This window comes from Astyanax mexicanus, chromosome 18 (genome assembly GCF_023375975.1).
Source record: "Astyanax mexicanus isolate ESR-SI-001 chromosome 18, AstMex3_surface, whole genome shotgun sequence".
Taxonomy (NCBI): Eukaryota; Metazoa; Chordata; class Actinopteri; order Characiformes; family Acestrorhamphidae; genus Astyanax; species Astyanax mexicanus.
Genome location: NC_064425.1, coordinates 32250208 through 32270468, shown reverse-complemented (window position 1 = coordinate 32270468; position 20261 = coordinate 32250208). Strand labels below are relative to the sequence as shown.

The 20261-nt window shown below is 39.5% G+C and overlaps 1 protein-coding gene across 3 annotated transcripts in view; it reads right to left on the bottom strand.

Annotated features, from left to right (window-relative positions):
• Positions 1–20261, bottom strand: part of numbl (NUMB like endocytic adaptor protein) — a 90632-nt gene that overhangs the window by 7630 nt on the left and 62741 nt on the right. For 2 of the 3 annotated variants that reach the window (XM_007234522.3, XM_007234520.4), the window contains exons 3-8: positions 18494–18568; positions 13876–13950; positions 4036–4176; positions 2333–2537; positions 1320–1592; positions 84–260 (exon numbers count right to left, since the gene is read on the bottom strand). In XM_007234522.3, the coding sequence (XP_007234584.2) occupies positions 84–260; positions 1320–1592; positions 2333–2537; positions 4036–4176; positions 13876–13950; positions 18494–18568 (946 nt within the window). The remainder of the gene's footprint in view (positions 1–83; positions 261–1319; positions 1593–2332; positions 2538–4035; positions 4177–13875; positions 13951–18493; positions 18569–20261) is intronic. The other variant, XM_007234521.4, reaches the window with a different exon arrangement.

Sequence of the window (20261 nt, the reverse complement as noted above, 5' to 3'; positions counted from 1 at the left end):
TTGATCAAATATTAGATTAAAGAGCAAACAATCAGTCCAATCTGTTCCAAAATAATGACCAGGCAAAGATTTAGCAGTCTCACCTTGCAGAGGGGCAGGTGGAGGGGGGATGGTGGGCGGTACAGTGCATGCTGGTAAGCCGTTGCTGGTGGCTTTGGCACAGAGGTCCTCCGAGGGTTTGGTGAAGGAGTTGTTAATCTGACTGCACAGTGCGTTGATACTGTCTGCCTCCCCAGCAATGGTCAGGTCCATCTCAGGGACTGTGGAGAAATCATCAATGGACAGGGTCAATTACACAGAGCTGGAATCAAGTAGACAAGACAATGCTGTTTGATATCCCAATAAAAACACAAAAGATTAAGACCAGAAATTAGTTTAATCTTCTCAAATATTTTTCAGCACTTGGTTTAGCTGCCCCCATTTTACCCATGATAAGAAATTGTTTGGTATAAGCGTTAACTGTGGACCTTTAACACAGACTGTTGTATTTATCTGACTTTGAAGATTATGCTACTGCTAATATGCTAAGTAGTGCCTTTAGGCTATAACTGAGTTTTACACCGAATAATCTGCAAAATACCACAAATCTAATAATTACGCTGACAGGATTAGTATTGGTCTTATGCATTCAAAGCCATGCTCTGAATCAGCACTCAGCACTCTGATCCTGTTTACACCTGCCTGTTTCATCATGGATGTTTTGGGGTATCAGGTTATATCCAGACAGAGAGCATCCATATAAAAATGCAGTTAATACATCCACGACTCATTTAAAATACTATACATTTATATTGTGCAATATTTTAGTCAGAAGTTAGATTGCTCCTGTACATTTAGTTAATAATGAAACACATAAAAAACATGTTTTAATGTGTAACACTCTTTAAAATGTATATAACAACAACTCCCATAATTTATTTGACCCCACTATCAGCCCTTACTCCAAGTCCCATAATTCACCTGCACTCACTGTCAGCCATCACTACAATTCCCATAATCCACCTGCACCCACTATCAGACCTCACTTCAACTCCCATAATTCACCTGCACCCACTATCAGACCCTCACTACAACTCCCATAATTCACCTGCACTCACTGTCAGCCGTCACTACAATTCCCATAATCCACCTGCACCCACCATCAGACCTCACTTCAACTCCCATAATTCACCTGCACTCACTATCAGACCTCACTACAACTCCCATAATTCACCTGCACTCACTATCAGACCTCACTACAACTCCCATAATTCACCAGCACCCACTATCAGCCCTCACTCCAACTCCGATAATTCACTTGCACCCTATTAGAGCTGTACCTGGGTTCTTGGTCTGAAAGTCGGTTTTGCGCTGCAGGGTGGACGGCAGGTCATTGAGGCGCAGTGAAAGCTGCCTCTTAAACGGTGAGTTCTTCTGGCTGAGGGCGGGGAACCCACGGAAGGAACCCTGGCGCACCAGCTGCTCTAGAGGGGCGTGGCGACGAGGGATGACGTGAGGACCTCCCATTTCTGTGCGGTCCACCTGCGTGGCAGCGCCCTCTGGTGGCGAGGCATTGCCTGGCGGCACTGCGGGAATGCAGCACGGTTCTACTGCTGGGGAAACAGAGATGTTTCATTGTTATTTGAGAAAAAAAAACAACACTACAGAAATGAAACTTGGATATAATTTAGATTAGTCAGTGTACAGCTTGTACAGTAGTATAGGTTTACTGACCTCTGCAAATACACTCAACACACCAGACATTCATGTCTAAAAAACTGCAATACAAGTAAACACACCTTACAGTGAATATGTTTTCCAAATTGTGTCATGTGGCTAATTAGTGTTACAGAGTCTCAGGTGTGAATGGTGGAGCAGGCCTGTTAAATTTGGTATTCTGGGTTCAATTCTCTCAAACTAGCCACTGGATATTCAACATGCCACCTCATGGCAAAGAACTCTCTGAGGATGTAAGAAACAGAATTGTTGCCTATGCTAAAAGAAGATTGCTAACACCCTAAAACTGAGATACAGGCCAAGGTCATCCTCAAGCGGAAGGTTTCTCATTCACCAGCTCTGTGATGTAATTATGAAGAAGTGAAAGAGGATTTCAGAATATTGACAATTTGTGCACACTTTGCAGATGTTCACTGTTATGTGTATTTACATTTGTTTCCTTTATCTAGACATTTATGTCTGTATGTTGAGTTATTTTCAGAGAAGGGTAAATCCGTTATTACCGTTATACAAGCTCTAAAATACATTTGGGTCAAGTTCTTTATTTAGAGAAGTGAATGAGTCCAGAATGAGTGAGGATGAGGTATCTATGCGAGATATCTCTGAAGGTACTAACCTTTCTTCTTGTCCTGAAGCTGCTTCATCAGGTCCTCCCTGTCCCCCTGCTGGCCGGCGGAGGAGACGCGGAAGCTGCCCTCGCGAACGAACGACGTGCGGCTGGCGTCGAACGAGGCCGTCACCCCGCACTCCTTCTCCCGCCGCTGCTTCCTCTCCAGGCAGGCAGCGAACGCACATCCCACGGCGTGACTCAGACGCTCACCCTGCCCACGAGCACCACCACGTTAGTACCACAGCAACAGAGAACCCACAACCATGGCAACATAATATAAATCGTGCCTTATGTATCATAGCATAGTAGATACATTTCACAAGAACACAGTGGTTCAGTACAGTTGTCAAGATTTTATCTGAATAAATACATTATTACACATATAGAGGGGGTTGCCATGTCTGCAGTGCTGCCTGGTTCAGTTAAATAATTATTATTTTACATGGTTAAATAACACAATTGTTTTTTACTGTATGTTTTTTTTTTTTTTCAAAAACTTAAAATACAACTTTTTAAACTAATTAAGCCATTTTAATTGTTCATGTAGCTATTTTTATTTAAAATATTAAGCTATTATTCTGGAAAATATTATTTCTAAACAATATTATTATAATTTTATGTTTGTTTTAATCTTTGTTGAAAATAATAATGATAGCATAATATAATACCACTCACTGCCTTTGAAAGAGCAATGGACCTGATTATAAAAACATTTAGTAATTAATGATGCACAGACACAAACATATTTTGAGTGAAAGCTATACAGGCTGTATACAGTATAAAATATCACATTTTTGACAGATTCTTATTCATTTTGCCTCTTTTTAACCACTGAATAATACATTTACATCAGCAGTGCTATTCTAATCATACAATTACCTAAGCAGGGCTGTTCTAATCATACCTTTACCTTAGCAATGCTATTCTAATTATACATTTACCTCAGCAGTGCTGTTCTAATCATATGTTTACCTCAGCAGGGCTGTTTTAATCATACTTTTATCAAGGCAGTGCTGTTCTAATCATACAGTTACCTCAGAAATGTTGTTCTAATCATACATTTACCTCAGCAATGCTGTTTTAATCATATATTTACCTCAGCAGGGCTGTTCTAAACATACTTTTACCTCAGCTGTGCTATTCTAATCGCACATTTACCTTAGTAGTGCTCTTCTAATAAGACATTGACCTCAGCAGTAATATTCCAGTTATATGTGAGTACAATTTACACAGAGAAAGACAGATATCCTTATCTCAGCTACTGTTGCACAGTGAACAGTCACTTTTGGCAGAATTATATTGGTTGCCAAATATTTAGTGCATTCCTAATCAGAAAATAAAATAATGTTAAAATATCCTTCCTAACCAAAACCCTGAGCAAAACATAATCATGTCTGTAATTATAGTGATGGTTTACTATAATCAGATTATAATCTGCTATAAACCGTGATTAGAACTCCCACTGCATAGCTCAGGTATATTGCTACATTTCAGGAGTTTCGAATGATGCTAAATTAGCTATCTGTTCCTCTGTCTGAATATGAGATCTGATTGGCTAACAGGCTACACTCTAAAGGTCATAAGATGGTTTGTCCTTCATCTCAGTGCAGATAGAGCTCGCCCCAGCAAGCTGCTTAGGTGGAGATAACAGCCGTATCATCCTTATCTTAAATCCCACTGTACGGGGAACTGAAGCTCATCGCTCTTACCGAGTCCTTCAGAGCCATGAAGCAGTGGCAGATCCAGCGGCGGGTGGTGCCGTCCCGACAGATGTAGGAGAAAGCCTTGTCGTAGTTTCGGTCCGGAGCGCAGAACGACACCTTCTCAATGGTCTGATCAACTATTAGGTCCTACAACAATAAAAATACACAGAACTGCAGAGTTAGTTCTGAACAAAACACAAACTGTATTCTGTTTAAAATCCAGCTAGTCCAAAACCCCACCTTAGAATTTTAGACCGGCTGCCCTTATATTGATTTAATGAAGACATTTAGACAAACTGGTAAAGCCATAAATTGAGCATGAACTTGATCACATAGGAGTAGAGGATACTGTGGTCATTTTGTTTTAAGCAAACAACAAAATAAAAAATAATAAATGTACCTTAGAACTGCTAATCTAATCATATATTTACCTTAGCAGTGCTATTCTTATCATACATTTACCTCAGCAGTGCTGTTCTGATCATACATTTACCTCAGCAGTGCTGCTCTGATCATACATCTACCTCGGTAATGCTATTCTAATCATTTATTTACCTCAGTAGTGTCATTCTAATCATACGTTTACCCCAGTAATGCTATTCGAATCATATATTTACCTCAGTAGTGCCATTCTAATTATACATTTACCCCAGTAATGCTATTCTAATAATATACTGTATTTACCTCAGTAGTGCTATTCTAATCATATATTTACTTCAGTAGTACTATTCTAATCTTAAATGTACCTCAGCATTCCTATTTTAATCCTATTTTACCTTAGTAGTAAAATTGTAAAATTGATCAAAGAAAATGTGCCAAAATTAATAGTAAAATAGTAAAATCTGTTACTACTAGAATAATTTTTAACCTAATGGGATTTTTTTTATATATATATATAAAAACGCCTAAAAAGCTGTTCCCAAAGCATCTGTAAGGGACATAAAAAACTAAACAACACAAGAACACAAGGTCGTTTCTTTGAGCTGCTGGAAGAAATCTGATTTCCCCAAAACACTTAGCAGCACTTTGTAACCGGATCCTCGCCGGTCCATAATGGATCCCGTTAGCATGTGAGGAGCCACAGCAGCTGCATAATACATGAACTGAGGGCAGGACCGGTGGATGAAGGGCCTCACACACACACGCAGCCCTTTACCATGAGAATAAATACAGCGGTAGGTAGAGAATAGGGCCCCTAATGGTCAGCAGAGTCCTGAAAGGCCTGTCGTGGACGATTGTGTTCCGGTGGTGAAAGTGATGGTGGGGTGGGGCGAGGGTCTGCTGAGTTACGTCACGGTTCTGAGAAACGAGGCTGTAAAATGTCAGGCCAGGACCCGGAGCACGTAAGCCTAGTTCCACTGCTCCGGAGCCATACGGCCCCTGCCGGGGGGGGTTAGGACACTGTGCTGACTCAAAGGGAAGCTTAGGGATTACCAGAAGGACACAGACACAGAGAGGGAGGGGCCAGATGCTTGTGTGTTGTCTGTTTGGGGGTTTACAGGGAACAATAAAGAACAGCTTTGTGACTTCCTGTTCACCGGTAGACAGTAGATGACTGTACTGCAGGGGGACCCCTGCAGCTTTACACTTACAGACTAGAACCATTGTGTTGTGAACTGACGGCAGCTCCCTGTAATGAACATCAGTCAGTAACAGATGCTGTAAATGCTGTATATCTTTAGAGCAACTTAGTCTTAAAAAATCACTACACTCATTTTTACATTATTAGCTGGAATATGTTGCTCTGTAATAATAAAATATACCAGCCACATTTATATATTTGATATTACATATTAGATATTTGATATTTTACCCTACTTTAAAATAAAAATTAACTATTAAAATCCAAATATAATAAAAACCTGGATTTGTTTTATTGTTTTTAGTATACAAATTTTTATTAATGCAAACTGGCCTGGGGCCTTTGATAATAAAATGGCCATTGGCTAACTGATGAAATGTTTGATAACAGAACAATGTCACTGTCCTGAATATTAAAATATTTTCTATGACAATAAATATTGTTACAGAATTATTTTCCAGCCCTAATATAAACTATTTAACCATTAATTCAAAAATACATCAACACATATTTTAGATCTGTCACAAAGACTCCCTTTAGTTACAGTAAAGTTTTCCCCTAATAAACTTACATTTTTTCACTGTAATACTCATACTCTGGTCCATTGATTTCCAAATAAAATGCAAAATTTACTGTCAGTGATGGTTAGGAGAGACATATTAAGTCTAACTTCAGTGCAGTGTTTTCCCGGAAAATCTTACAGCACTTCATGCTTCCCTCTGCTGACATGCAGATTTCATTTTCCAGCAGGACCCAAACTGCCAAAAGTACCAATTGGTCTTATATAATGTGGCGGCTCTGGGTTGTGTGTGTGGCCTTATGTGTTCTGTTGTGCTATGTGTGCTGTGTTGCTCTAGCCTACATAGTTGGTACCTCCCCCGTAACCTAGGGTATGGGGAGGGGCCATGCAGATGGGTGCTGTTTAGTGCACTCACCATAAAGTAAGTGAGTAGTGAGTTTAGTCACTTGGTTCTGTTGGTAGCCTATTTGGGTAGAATGGTTTTAGCTCTCCTAGTTTTGTTAAAGACTGTAAGTGAGTGGCAAGCCTGTGTAATAAAGGAGCTATTGAGCATTCAGCATGAGTCTCACGGGTCTTCCTTCCTCTTCCACGCCACATTTGGTGTCAGAAGTGACCCTGCTGGAAGATATTGAGCTGCTGGCAGGGGAAATCGAACTGCTGAGGAGGAAGACAGTGGACCAACGGACTAGAGGCAAGGCTCTCCAGCGGAGTGGACTCGGACCTGACGGCGCCAGCGGGCTGTTCGGAGGTCGTGGCCGGGGAGAGGACGACGTGAGCACGGCGGCGCTGGCTCCCAGAGCGGATGGCGCGAGGACGGCGGCGCTGGCTCACGGAGCGGATGGCACGAGGACAGCGGCGCCGACTCGCGGAACGGACGGCGCGATGATGGCGGCGCAAGCCTCCGGGATGGCTCAACCCCGCCTTACCCCCTACGACGGCAGCGCTGACTGGACAGCCTTCGAAGCTCAGCTTGAGATCGTGGCGGGCGGTGCGGGCTGGACGGACGCCGAGACGGCAGCCAACCTCTGCCTGGCGCTGCGCTGAGGGTACTGATCGAGCTCCCCGCCGAGTGCCGCTGCGAGCTGCCTGAACTGACGCGGGCGCTGAGAACACGTTTCAGCCGCCAACCGTCGGAGGCGGCTGCCAAAATGCTAGTGGTGGACAGACGCTGACAGCAGGGAGAGACACTGGACGTGCTGGCATCGGAGATGGCCCTGCTAACCCGCCAAGCTTACCCAACGTTTCCGCGAGCGGCCCAGAGGAGGCTCGCGTTGGGCACGCCCTCGAGCCGAGCGAGCTGCGCAAACACGTGAGGCTGGCCGACCCGCAGACCCTGGAGTCTGCGGTGGAGGTGGCGGAGCGGTCCGAACTCATCCTCTCAAGCCATCCTGGACCGTGGGGGGCGTCGCCGATTGCCCGTGATTCGCAGAGGTGGGGTCGGAGCCGGTCTGATGCCCAACTAAAGTGCTGGCGCTGTGGGGGGCGTGGCCACAAGGAAACGGAGCCGGGGCCACCCAGTGAGGGTTACGGTGGCCCCAGGAACGCTATGCTTACCCTCGGGATCTGATTCCGGAACTGCCGGACTCAGCGGCTATTTCCTGAAATGCACATTGAATGGAGTGCCGGTGAACGCGCTGGTGGACACGGGCTCGTCAGTCTCACTGATACGGCCCGAGCTAGCGACGGAGGTAGCGGCCGAGTTTGTGACTGACAACAGCCAGCGCATCGCTCTCTCTTCAGTCACCGGGGATCCTATAGGTCTCCTAGGATTAACGGAGTTGAAGATTTATGTCGGCAAGGGGCCCTTTCAACAACAGTTCTGGGTAGGACGCATCAACGACCCGTGCATTCTGGGCAAGGACCTGCTCTCACGCGTCGGAGCTATCATTGACTGTGCACGGGGCTCGGTGCTGGTGACTGGACTCCCTGTAGAGATACGCGACGAGTTAGGGGTAAGTGAACTGGTGGGAGGGAATGTGTGTGATTCGGTGCGTGATACTACGGTCACTACTGCGGATATCCTGGTGCGGGAGTTCTTTTGCAGATTCGGGGTTCCGGAAGAACTGCACAGCGATCAGGGGAGAAGGTCATGGCAGAGGTCTGCCGCATCCTGGGAATCCATAAGACCAGGACGACGCCCCTTCATCCGCAGAGTGATGGACTGGTGGAACGTTTTAACCGCACGCTGGCGGTGCAGTTGGCCATGGTGTCGGACAAGAACCAGCGTGACTGGGACAGGCACCTGCCGGTAGTGCTGCTGGCCTGTCGCTCCGCTGTGCAGGAGACGACGGGATTCACGCCGGCTCTGCTTATGTTCGGGCGCGAGCTGAGGACGCCGGTCTCCCTGGCTTTTGGGGCGCCTCCTGACGGGGGCGGGTACGCTTCGGACACGCCCACTTTCGTCTCTGACCTTATGTCTTCGCTGGAATTAGCGCACCGTCTAGCGCGCTCCAACCAGTCTGCTGCCGGGCAGAAGCAGAAGCGTGCATACGACACGCGCTGCTTTGGGGACCCGTTGGCGGTGGGGGCGAGGGTTTGGCTATATAACCCTCAGCGGAAGAAGGGACTGTGCCCGAAGCTCCAGTCGGCCTGGGTGGGTCCGTGCTTGGTGCTGTCCAGGCTGGGAGAGGTGGTGTATAAGGTCCGGTGGGGCAGACGCACTATGATTGTGCACCGTGATAGGCTGGCCCCCTATAGGCCGAGACTGTCAGACACTGTGGACGGTGGTGCGGAACCTGCCGGCCTTGCACTCGTGCCTGATCTGAACTCTGGCTCTTCGGAGCCGCTGGCAGGCGGTGCTGTGCCCGGCCCCTCCAGGCTGCCGCGGGCACGGAGGCCGCCCGCCCACCTTAATGACTTTGTTTGCGACTGATTGTAAAAAATGTTGTACACGGGGTTTGTGTTGGGTTGGTGGGGTCGCCGGGACGGCTGGCCCCTGGGAGGGGGGCTATGTGGCGGCTCTGGGTTGTGTGTGTGGCCTTATGTGTTCTGTTGTGCTATGTGTGCTGTGTTGCTCTAGCCTACATAGTTGGTACCTCCACTGTAACCTAGGGTATGGGGAGGGGCCATGCAGATGGGTGCTGTTTAGGGCACTCACCATAAAGTAAGTGAGTAGTGAGTTTAGTCACTTGGTTCTGTTGGTAGCCTATTTGGGTAGGATGGTTTTAGCTCTCCTAGTCTTGTTAAAGACTGTAAGTGAGTGGCAAGCCTGTTCAATAAAGGAGCTGTTGAGCATTCAGCATGAGTCTCACGGGTCTTCCTTCCTCTTCCACGCCACAATAATATAAAAAAATTCTGAGACACTGATTTTTGGGTTTCCATTAGCTCTAAGCCATAATCATCAACAATATAAGAAATAAACGCTTAAAATAGATCACTCTATGTGTAGTACATCTATATAACGTATGAGTTTCACATTTTGAACTGAATTACTGTAATAAAGTAACTTTTTCAATGATATTCTAATTTTTTTTAGATGCACTAGTATATACATATAATCAACAGATATACACTGAGCATCAGTGACAAACACGGTCTGTTAAACCCTCGCCATTTCACCAGTGTGTGCCCTCTGTGCCACCCTCAGAGGCTGGCGTCAGTGCCCTCAGCGCTGGGCATGAAGTGGATTCATTCATGTGACGGGGCTGTTGAGGATGAGCCAGATTCTCCTGCTGGGCTTTTACTGCAGTTTCTCTCATTCAGAGACTTCCTGTTAGCAGCGCAGGCTAACCGCATTCCCAGCTCTGTATCAGTCAGTGTTCAGTAGCACGGGTGGGATTAAAAAACTAACTAAAAGGTCTGGTATTGATTCATATAAACCCGAGACTGATATTAAGCCCGAGACTGATATTAAAGCCTCACGTCAGAAACCTGTGAACCTCATTAAAAAGAAATGTGTATAAAGTGACCGTTAGAAAAGCAGCAGAAGGAATAACAGAGCTTCAGAGCTCGGTTGATCCATATGATGAAGAAAATACCAAAAGAAAATATTTTTTTTTAGGAATGGGTAACTGTATTTACATAACTTTATAACTTTATTTTCTTATCTCTCAGTAATGCTGGAGTAAATAAAGCGTTGTCTAAATGTGTCTGCACAATTTGTGATAGATTAGTTAAAGCTTGACAAGAAACATAATTTTACAATATTTCTTTTTACACATTTAGATACTATTTTACTAGTTTTAGTACATTTCATAATATATATGAAGACTTTCTTTAATCAGACCACTGTGGCACATGATTTTTTTTTCCAGTGATTGAACATTGTAAATATTATAATCAGGAGCAATTCAACAGCAATATAATGGTAAATGGAGGTTTCTCTATCATTCACTTTAATAGTAGAAGCATGAATTCAAATTTTTTTAAAATAACAGACTATTTAAAACAGCTAAACAGACATTTTAATATTATAGCAGTCTCAGAGACCTGGTTCAATGATAAAAATACAAATAATTATGAAATAGAAGGATATAGACTATATTATATGAATAGAAGTGATAAAAGAGGTGGAGGGGTTGCTTTATTTATCGATATTAAATTAAAGTGTAAAATTAGAAATAAAATGTCAATAGCTGTTGATGGTGTAATGGAAATGATTACTGTTGATATAATAAATGAAAACTCTAAAAATATAATAATTAGTTGTGTGTACAGGTCACCAGGTTCAAATATTGACTTATTTACAGATAAAATAATTGAGCTCTTTGAAAGTAGTTGTAATAAAACAGTTTTTTTGTGTGGAGATTTTAATATTGATTTGGGAAGTCAAATCGATTCAAATAATATTAGAACGTTTATTAATACAATGTATAGCTTTATATGTATAAGTCTTTATCCTTTAATAACCAAATCAACAAGAATTACAACCCACAGTGATACAGTTATTGATAATATCTTTATAAATATAAGAAATGAAGAGGTGCTGAGTGGGATTATGATAACTGATATAAGTGATCATTTGCCAGTGTTTACAATTTGTAAAAATAATAAGTTCAGTGAAAAAACAGTTTTAATAAAGAAAAAAATGATAAATACATCAAAAAAAGCTTTGGATAAATTGAAAGATGATTTAAAAAGACAAAACTGGAAGGATGTGTATGTTGATGATGTAAATAGAGCATATGGTGTGTTTATGAATATTTTGGAAACCCTGTATGAAAAAAATTGTATGCAAAAAAATTGTGCTAAGAGAAATGTTGCTGACAAGCCATGGATGACGAACGGGTTAAGGAATGCCTGTAAAAAAAAGAATTACCTTTATTCATGTTTCTTGAAATTGAGAACAAAAGACGCAGAAGAAAGATATAAAAAGTATAAGAACAAGTTGGTATGGATTATAAGAAAGCATAAGAAGGAATATTATAGTGACTTACTAAACAAAAGTAAGGGTGATATGAAAGCAACATGGGGAGTAATGAATAGTGTTTTGAAAAATCATAAAACACCTTCGGATATTTCACAGTATTTTGTACAAGATGACAAAAGTGTAATAGCAAACGAATTCAATCAATACTATGTAAATGTTGGCTCAAGCCTTGCAGCTAAAATACCAAAAGTAAATAATACAAATCATACAGTCATGGGTTGTGTCAACAGCATTTTTCTTGGTGAAACTGATAAAGAGGAAATACTAAGCATTGTAAAAAATCTCGCGGATAAAAGATCAAAAGATTGGGTTAACATGGATATGATGTTAGTGAAGGATATAATCAGTTGTGTTATTGAGCCGTTTACATATATATGTAATTTATCGTTTTCAACTGGAATATTTCCTGATAATATGAAAATAGCTAAGATAGTTCCTCTTTATAAGAATGGTGACAAATGTGTCTTTAAAAACTATAGACCAATATCTTTGTTGCCACAGTTTTCAAAAAATCTAGAGAAATTATTTGTGAATAGATTAGATAAATTTATTGATAAACAAAATATTTTAAGTAGCAGTCAGTATGGATTTAGAGCAAATAATTCAACATCAATGGCTCTCATTGAATTGATGGAGCAGATAACAACTGCTGTGGATCAAAAACAGTACTGTGTTAGCATCTTTGTTGATCTAAAGAAAGCATTTGACACCATTGACCATAGTATTCTTCTTGAAAAGCTGAATAAATATGGCATTAGAGGGACAGCACAACAGTGGGTAGCTAGCTATCTAGAAAATAGAAAACAATTTGTACAAATAAGTGATGTACGATCTGAACTTTGTAATATTACATGTGGAGTTCCTCAGGGTTCTGTACTTGGTCCAAAGTTATTTATTTTATATGTAAATGACTTGGTAAATGTGTCAGGATTCTTTAAATGTATTCTATTTGCAGATGATACCACTTTTTTTTGTTTAGGTAAAGATATAGAACGAATGTTGGATATTATACAGATAGAATTTGTGAAAATACAAACTTGGTTTCAGCTTAATAAATTATCATTAAACCTGGATAAAACAAACTATATGATATTCAGTAATAGAAAGAAAACTATTGATATTCCATTTAGAGTTGATGGTGTTGAGATTTGTAGAGTCAGTGAGGTGAAGTTTCTGGGTGTCATCATTGATGAAAAGCTGACATGGAAACCACACATAAATCATTTAAAAACTAAAATCGCTAAATCTATTGCATTATTGTACAAAGTAAGGGAGTTATTTAATGATAAAGCTCTGTATATATTGTATAATGCTATAATTGTTCCACACTTAATCTACTGTATTGAAGTCTGGGGAAAAGCGTGTAAAACAATTACAAATTCTATTCTTATTCTACAGAAAAGGGCTGTAAGAATTATCACCAGAAAACATTACAGTCATCCATCAAATACATTGTTTTATCAGTTGAAATTATTGAAATTCTATGATTTAGTTGACTTTTATATTTTATTATTTATGTATAAGGCTCATAAAAAAATATTAAGTTCAAACATTCAATTAAATTTTGTGAAGAGAAAAAGTTGTTATAATCTTAAGGGGATAGAGATGTTTGTAAAACCTAAATTTCGAACTAGTCTGAAGGAGCGGTGTACTGTAATTCAAGGAATAAGATTATGGAATAATTTGGAGAGTGATGTTAAAAATGCTAGATCAATGTATGTGTTTAAAAAAATGATAAAAGCTGGTCTGTATAAAAAAAAATGAAATAGTATAATGTGTAACTATATAAATTGTTTGAGAAGGATTGATGTTTTTTGTCTATATATTTTTTTTTTGTTTGTTTGTTTTTGTTTTTTTTTGTTTTTTTCCAAAAATGTACTATTGTTCTTAAATATTTTTGGGATAAAAGGGGCAGATATTATAAGATTTTTTTCTTCTTTCTGCTGCCTTTCATTTTATTTGTGATTTGTATATTTCTCTTTTTCTGTAAAATTGTATTTTGTTTATAATGAAATGAATAAAAATCTTAAATATTAAAATATTAAATATTTTCCTTCTGTGTGCATAAATCGTTAACCCCCTTTAATCACAAGTGATGTAATCACAATGTCTGGCCAGCACATCAGTTCAGTATGTCTAGAGCTCAAATGCTGTTTAATATATGTTTAATATACGTTTAATAATGGTAGATTAGAGTGTTTCTTGTACAGTTACAGCATTAGTTCTCTGATAATCTCTTTCATATCTGAACTAAACCTGTAACTGTAACTAAAATATTTCTAAATTTATTGATATCAAACAGAATCAGAAATCTAAAGGAATCAGGGCAGTGTGATTAGACAGTTGGCAGCGAGTAATGCGCAAGGCTGAACTTACCTTGGTTTTATCATCCACCACCCTCAGCCCGTCTGCAGAGACCCACAGCACCGCCTTCACCGTCTTCTTCCCACTCTGTTAAACACACAGAATCACAGAGTTAAACCAGAGTTAAACCACAGCCTTTTCCCAGTGTCTTAAAAATTCACTAGTCTCAGCTGTACTCACCCACCTCTGTCTATCCCTGAATAGACCAGACAGTGTGTGGTACTCCAAACCTCCTCGGATTGAAACAAAACCGAGCTTCAATCACAACTAAGCTGAAACTCTAGATCAGGAGTATTTAATTAGAATTCAGTACTTGCGTTCTGATTCAGTAATATATACTGTATACTGAAGAAGCCTAGTAGTTCTGTCAGTGTTTTGTCATTAACAACTGAAAGACAAAACAAATTACACTTACTAATATATTTCAACAATATGTATTGTTTTAAATAGGCCTGTTACAATAATTACATTATCATAAAATAAATGGAAACACCCTCAAAAATTTAACTTATTGAGTCTTTTAATGTGAATCTGTATGTTAACTTTGTTTCAAAATGCTATATTTATTCTATTAGATTTTATTTATATTAGATTTAGGCCTGCCTGTCATGATAATTACATGAATGACAAATCATACAATATATGGAGAAATGTTTGCTGAACTTGGCCAAAATATATAAAAATATATAATTTTAAAAGCAGCAGTTTTATTTTATTTAATATTATTACTGTATCAGACTTTATTACGTTGTGGGTAAAACTGATGGGGGAATTTGCCAATGCTTTTTGTCCCCTGGGGGCTGCCTTAGTTTTGAGGTAGGGTTGTTTTGGGAGTCGAGAGAGCGCGCCTGCGAGCGAGGTTTTTTTTTTCTTGCTGAGGAGTTCTGATCAGGTGGAGTAAAGTGGAATATTTTGCAATACTTGTCTCGGTTGTTTCTCTTTAATTCCTCCAAGTAACACCGCTCGGTTACATTACTGTATGTTTTATAAAGGTAGTATTTTAATTTCTTTTTCTGGTGCGCACCATCTGTATTCTCATCTTTTCTCGCTTTATTCTCCCACTTCTCACCGCCTGCTTCTCCTGTGTGGCTCGGCGCGCTCGCATCTGCACAGATCTGATTGGCAGAGGAGAGCGTTTGGTGATCCTACAACACACGTGGTTGGTCTGTAAGTTTACTGCGCTGTAAAGCACGTAAACCATAAAGACAATAAACGTTCCGCCACTTTAAATGACAGAAGTCAGAATTAAATCCTTCTCAATAGTTTATCGGTTTGGGTCCGGATTGGACAACGTCTGGGTTCGGACCGTGGTCCGCCTATTAGTGACCTCTGCTCTAGATGCTAAGTCTACACACTAAACTCTATACAGTAACCTCCACACACAATTACACACATTAACTCTACACACCACTTCTATATCCTAACTCTACAACCTAACTCTATTAACTAATTCTACAGACTAACTCTACACACTACAGACTAAACTAACTCAGCAAACTAACTCAACCGGCTAACTTTACACAAACTTTACAGACTAATTTTACACACTAACTCTACAGACTCACTCTACAGACTAACTCTACATGCTAATTCCACATGCCAACTCTACACATTAACTCTATACACTGATCAGAGTCCCTGTAAATCAGGGAAACCACTCTTCTATGCTTCTCTAAAACGCTTGAAAGCAGAACTAAAATATTTTCATACACTGCGCTGGTCAGTTTTAGCTGTGGAAGGCTGGAGCTGTTTGCGACTATTCTGGTCCGGCAAGAGATATTCTGGTGCTCTTTTTGGTCTGAACACTGAACACAGCACAGACTGTTCTCCTCACTGCGTACTGTACCGGCCAGGCCAACGAGCCAGCAGTGATGAGACCACTACAAACCCACTGAGACCTGAGAAGGTACCAGCAGAACCATGAGAGGAGCAGTGAGAAGAACGAGAGACTGTGTGTATATGAGAGAGAGAGAGAGAGAAAGAGAGATAAATGGTTGTGATTGTCTCGGTGATAAACAATAATTTATTTATTAGTTTAATTTTATTTAGTATCAGTGATGTCGGGCTGGTAATGGACAGGTAGAAAAAGGTTCTTTTAAAAACGTATAACGGCATGTATATTAGTTATTAAGAAGTATGAACTTGTTCATTTTTTGAAATGTGAACTTCACAATTTTTTTTAAAATCTTTCAAAATTAACCACATTCTACACTGCTCAAAAATTAAGGGCACACTCAGTCATCACAGTATAACAGAAAGTCAGTTAAACTTCAGGTGTGCAAATCTGCTCAATAATGCCAGGTTCACACTACACAATTTTAGCCCAGTTTTTTTGTTGGTGACAAAAAAAATCTGCTCATAGAGAAATCGGGGATGTTTACTCAGTCATGTGGTATGAACCACTGAAGGACGCTCGCAGAGTGATCGTCTACGAGTCTTACATATTCAGCATATTTAATATCTGATCCAATCAGTGACTTGGAGTAAAGAGCAGTAATTACCTACAGACAATGGGATCACAAAGAAAGAGAAAAAGAATACATATTCTGCATGACCAGAGCCTGAAAACTTTGGTTTTCCCTTTTATTTCAAAAAAAAAAGAAATTACTGTACAAATAATAATTAACTACTTGTCCTGAGCATTTCTTTCATTTTAGAAAGTAAAATAATGTATTAAAAAGCAATTTCCGTTTTTTTTCTGAAGTAAACAGGTTTTGGTCAGTAAAGACACTAGCATTACTGCTACTGTGAGCTGATTGGTTGGTAAGCTGATGCTGGTTACAGCTAGTGCACCTTAAAAATGTTTATTTATAAACTCTGATTTAATCAGTTGCTTCATGTGAATCCATTAATTTTGGACTCACTTCTGGTGGGTATTCGCCTCTCTAGAGTTTCTCTGCATGGCACAGCTAGTTCTCGTTTGTGCTTAGTTCTGGCACGTTCTTGGGATAAATGTGAAGCCAGGTAATTCTAAGAGTCTAAGAGTTTTAACAACTGAAAGACTTGTGATTACAGCACAACCAGTTGTGTAGTGTAAACAGCACAACCACCTGACCACTCACACAGATGTGTAGTGTGATCCTGGCATAAGGAAGCATAAGACATCCTTCCTTACTAATTCTTCTACAGTATGATGATTTGCTAGTGTCCTGTTCACTACTGGTAGAATGAGGCTACCAGCATCTGCAGTCTTTCAGCTCCTCCATTGGCACATTTATACGTTCTTACACATTAAGGGTTAGACCCTAAGCTGCTACAGTGGGATCCTGGCCTCATCTAGGGTTTCAATATTTTACTTTAATTTCCATAGATTGACAACTTCAGGTTATTCAGATGCTCTTATGTCTTTCATCTTGAATCTTGAATTCATTCAGATCAGTTCTGACGTGTTAATTCTTTATCTATTGAGCAGTGTAGTTTATTTTTTGTGTGAATCGGCACAACACTGGAATCAGAGCAAAGTTGAGAGATTCTAAGAGAGAAAAAAAAGAAGGAACAGAGTAGGCTGGAGGGGGACGTCTGGAAGCAGCTGGAGAGGCTGGGGGATGGAAGATGACCCAGAAGGAGACCACACACTCAGGGTCGTCCTGCAGAGTTCTGGACAATACCGGAGAAGGAAGCGCTGCAATAATCTATAGGAAGGACAAGGAACCCAGCTCTGACTGTATCCAACCCCCCCCAGTGATTAACACACCTAAAAAAACATATTATATAACAGGACTGCTGTCCTCAGTGTATGATACTTAAGGGCCAAAGGTTCTTAACCCTAATCATGCAGACTGTATATTTTGTGAATGTGTATCCCTGCTGATCCAGCACACAGGAGTCCATTAATCCTGATGAGTTAAGTGATCTCAAAGGGTTTGAGGAAAACAAAGCGAGCCTAGGAGAAATTACTACACAATAAAGTTGAAAAATACTTAATTCTACTTTCTGAAATAAGAATAATATTTTCCTGAAAGGAACAGTTAATAACTATGTGTTAAAAAAATGTAAATACATTCTAATTTAAAAAGCATCAAAACTATGCTGAAATATTATATAAATACAGTATAAATACAGTCTAAATCTAGTCTGCCAGGCTTAAACCACACTACACTATTATTACTGTCTCCCTCCCAAATATTCAGGGAAATACCAGAATAAAACAAAAAGGAATCATGATCTAAATTAATTAATTAATTATGATTAATCACAGAACTGTTCTTGTGTGACATTTGTTGTTTGTTTATTTAGGAAAAGATGATGTATATGTTGTGGCTATTTAGTACTTGTTTATTTTGTGATAAAAAATGACGCTGTTGTTTTAATAAAAATAAAATGTATTTAAAAAAACTTAAGGGACAGCTTGAATGTTTTTTTCTGTTTTTAGTGACAAACTTGACAATAACTACTGCACTCCCTACTCAGTCCATCAAAACTAACCAATAACCTTTCAGTGCTTTAGGTTTAATATCACTTTTTTCTCTCTTGTTTATCATTATAAAAAATAATAAATCAACATTATTAAATTGGATTGTCAAAAAAATTAATTATTAGAAAGTTTTATGACAGAGTTGTTTAAATATATATAATTCTATATTTTTACAGTTTGAATACATCTGATCAGAACAGAAGCTGAATTACTCACCACTTTTAGCTTCTTCACCGCCTCCTCACACACATGCATCCCTCTGGACTCCTCCACCTCCACCAGGCCCAGATACTGCAGCACAACCAGAGAGACATTCACATTACACTCTTACTTACAATAAAACTCACATTTATATTATAAAACTTCTCATAATTTATCTGCAGGAGAGTGAGGATATGTTTAATTATTCTGTATAAATAAGTCAAATAAATATCTGCACCCAGAAGGAAGTGTGGGATTGTAATGTTATCAGAAGGAAGATAAAAATGAATAGGAACAATAACTTATTATACATTTAGACTGATATGGGTAGTATTTATTGATCTACAAATATAGAAGTCATGCTGTGTCTTCAAAGCAATCTCTTGAGGTAGCAGCAGTATCGGTAGATGGGCGAGCATTGTCCTTAGTACTGGGCAGTATACCGGTTCATGCCAGAGGGAAAAGTAGAGCAGGTATGCATATTTCACATACCCCCATACCACTAGAGGCGCTGCAGAGCGCCGTGTAGAACAACACCGCCAAAGAAGCTCGCTAGCAGAGCTAACACTAGCCAGTTACCATAACAAGCTAATACACTGTAGTAACGGCAGCTCAGCTGTGTGAAGCCTTCTACTGTCCTGGCTGGAAAAACATAAGAACAGAACTCCTGGAGCTTCTGCTGCTGCTTCTTACAATATGAAAAACGATAGCCCTTTTGAATATATTAATACTGTAATTTAAATAATAATTTTAATGCACACTGAACAAAATGTATTTGTTAACTGGTAAACCAAGGCTATTTGGATAAACAGCTTCATAAATACTGTAATGCCTCTAATGGCTTTAATAATAACATATTGTAAATTGATATTAAACTTGTGTCTTGCTTCTGCAATAGAACATTTAAGAAATATCTCCTTAAATACTTACATTTTAGGTATTTTAGGACCATTTATAGTGTTTATGGAACTATTTTAAATACTTAGTTTAGTAAAGGAATCCCTGTAAAAGTTGTTGGCGCATCTCTTTATAAGGTCTATTGTTTGCATTCTTCAGCTTTTTTTGATAATGAAGTCGATTTCGTTATATATTGTCTAATTTTGTGGGGAAAAACCCAATAGTAATCAAAGCCTTAATGGTTGATATTACTGTTGATATAACAGTACAGTAAGTCACAAACGTATATTTAAGCACAGTCGTGCATATACTGTGAAACCGTTAGAATCTTGCAAAACGCTGTGATATGCATTTTGGGTCATACCACCCAGCAATAACTGTCCAAAAAAAAATGGTGAACCATTTTTTCTAACTATATAAAATTTCATACATGTACTGTTTTTAGGTCTTACTAGTATCTCAATAAATTATGTCTGTATCTTTAAAAAGCTATGAATGTTTTTTTTATTTAAAACACAATGTTAAAACAAATGTATTAAATATTTCTGACACAATCTAAAGCTGTATGTAGCCTTTTAAACCATATCAAAATATCACAACAACCAAACCAACAAAAATAGCTTGAATTATTTAGTTAAATTAGATCACCTCCAGAAAAATTCTTCCTGCTTCTCCTGGTGTGGAAATAACAAGGTTTTGTTCCAACAATGATGCTATGCTAACAATTCTGGTTCATTACTGTGTATAACTTTATAACATGACCAAAAATATGCATTTCCCATTTTTCACTAGGGTGTGTTTGCTAAGAGGTTTGTTTGGGTATTTCGAGATGGTTGATAAGGTGTTGCTAAGTAGAACTTTAAGGATGCTAATGTGTTCCTAGGTG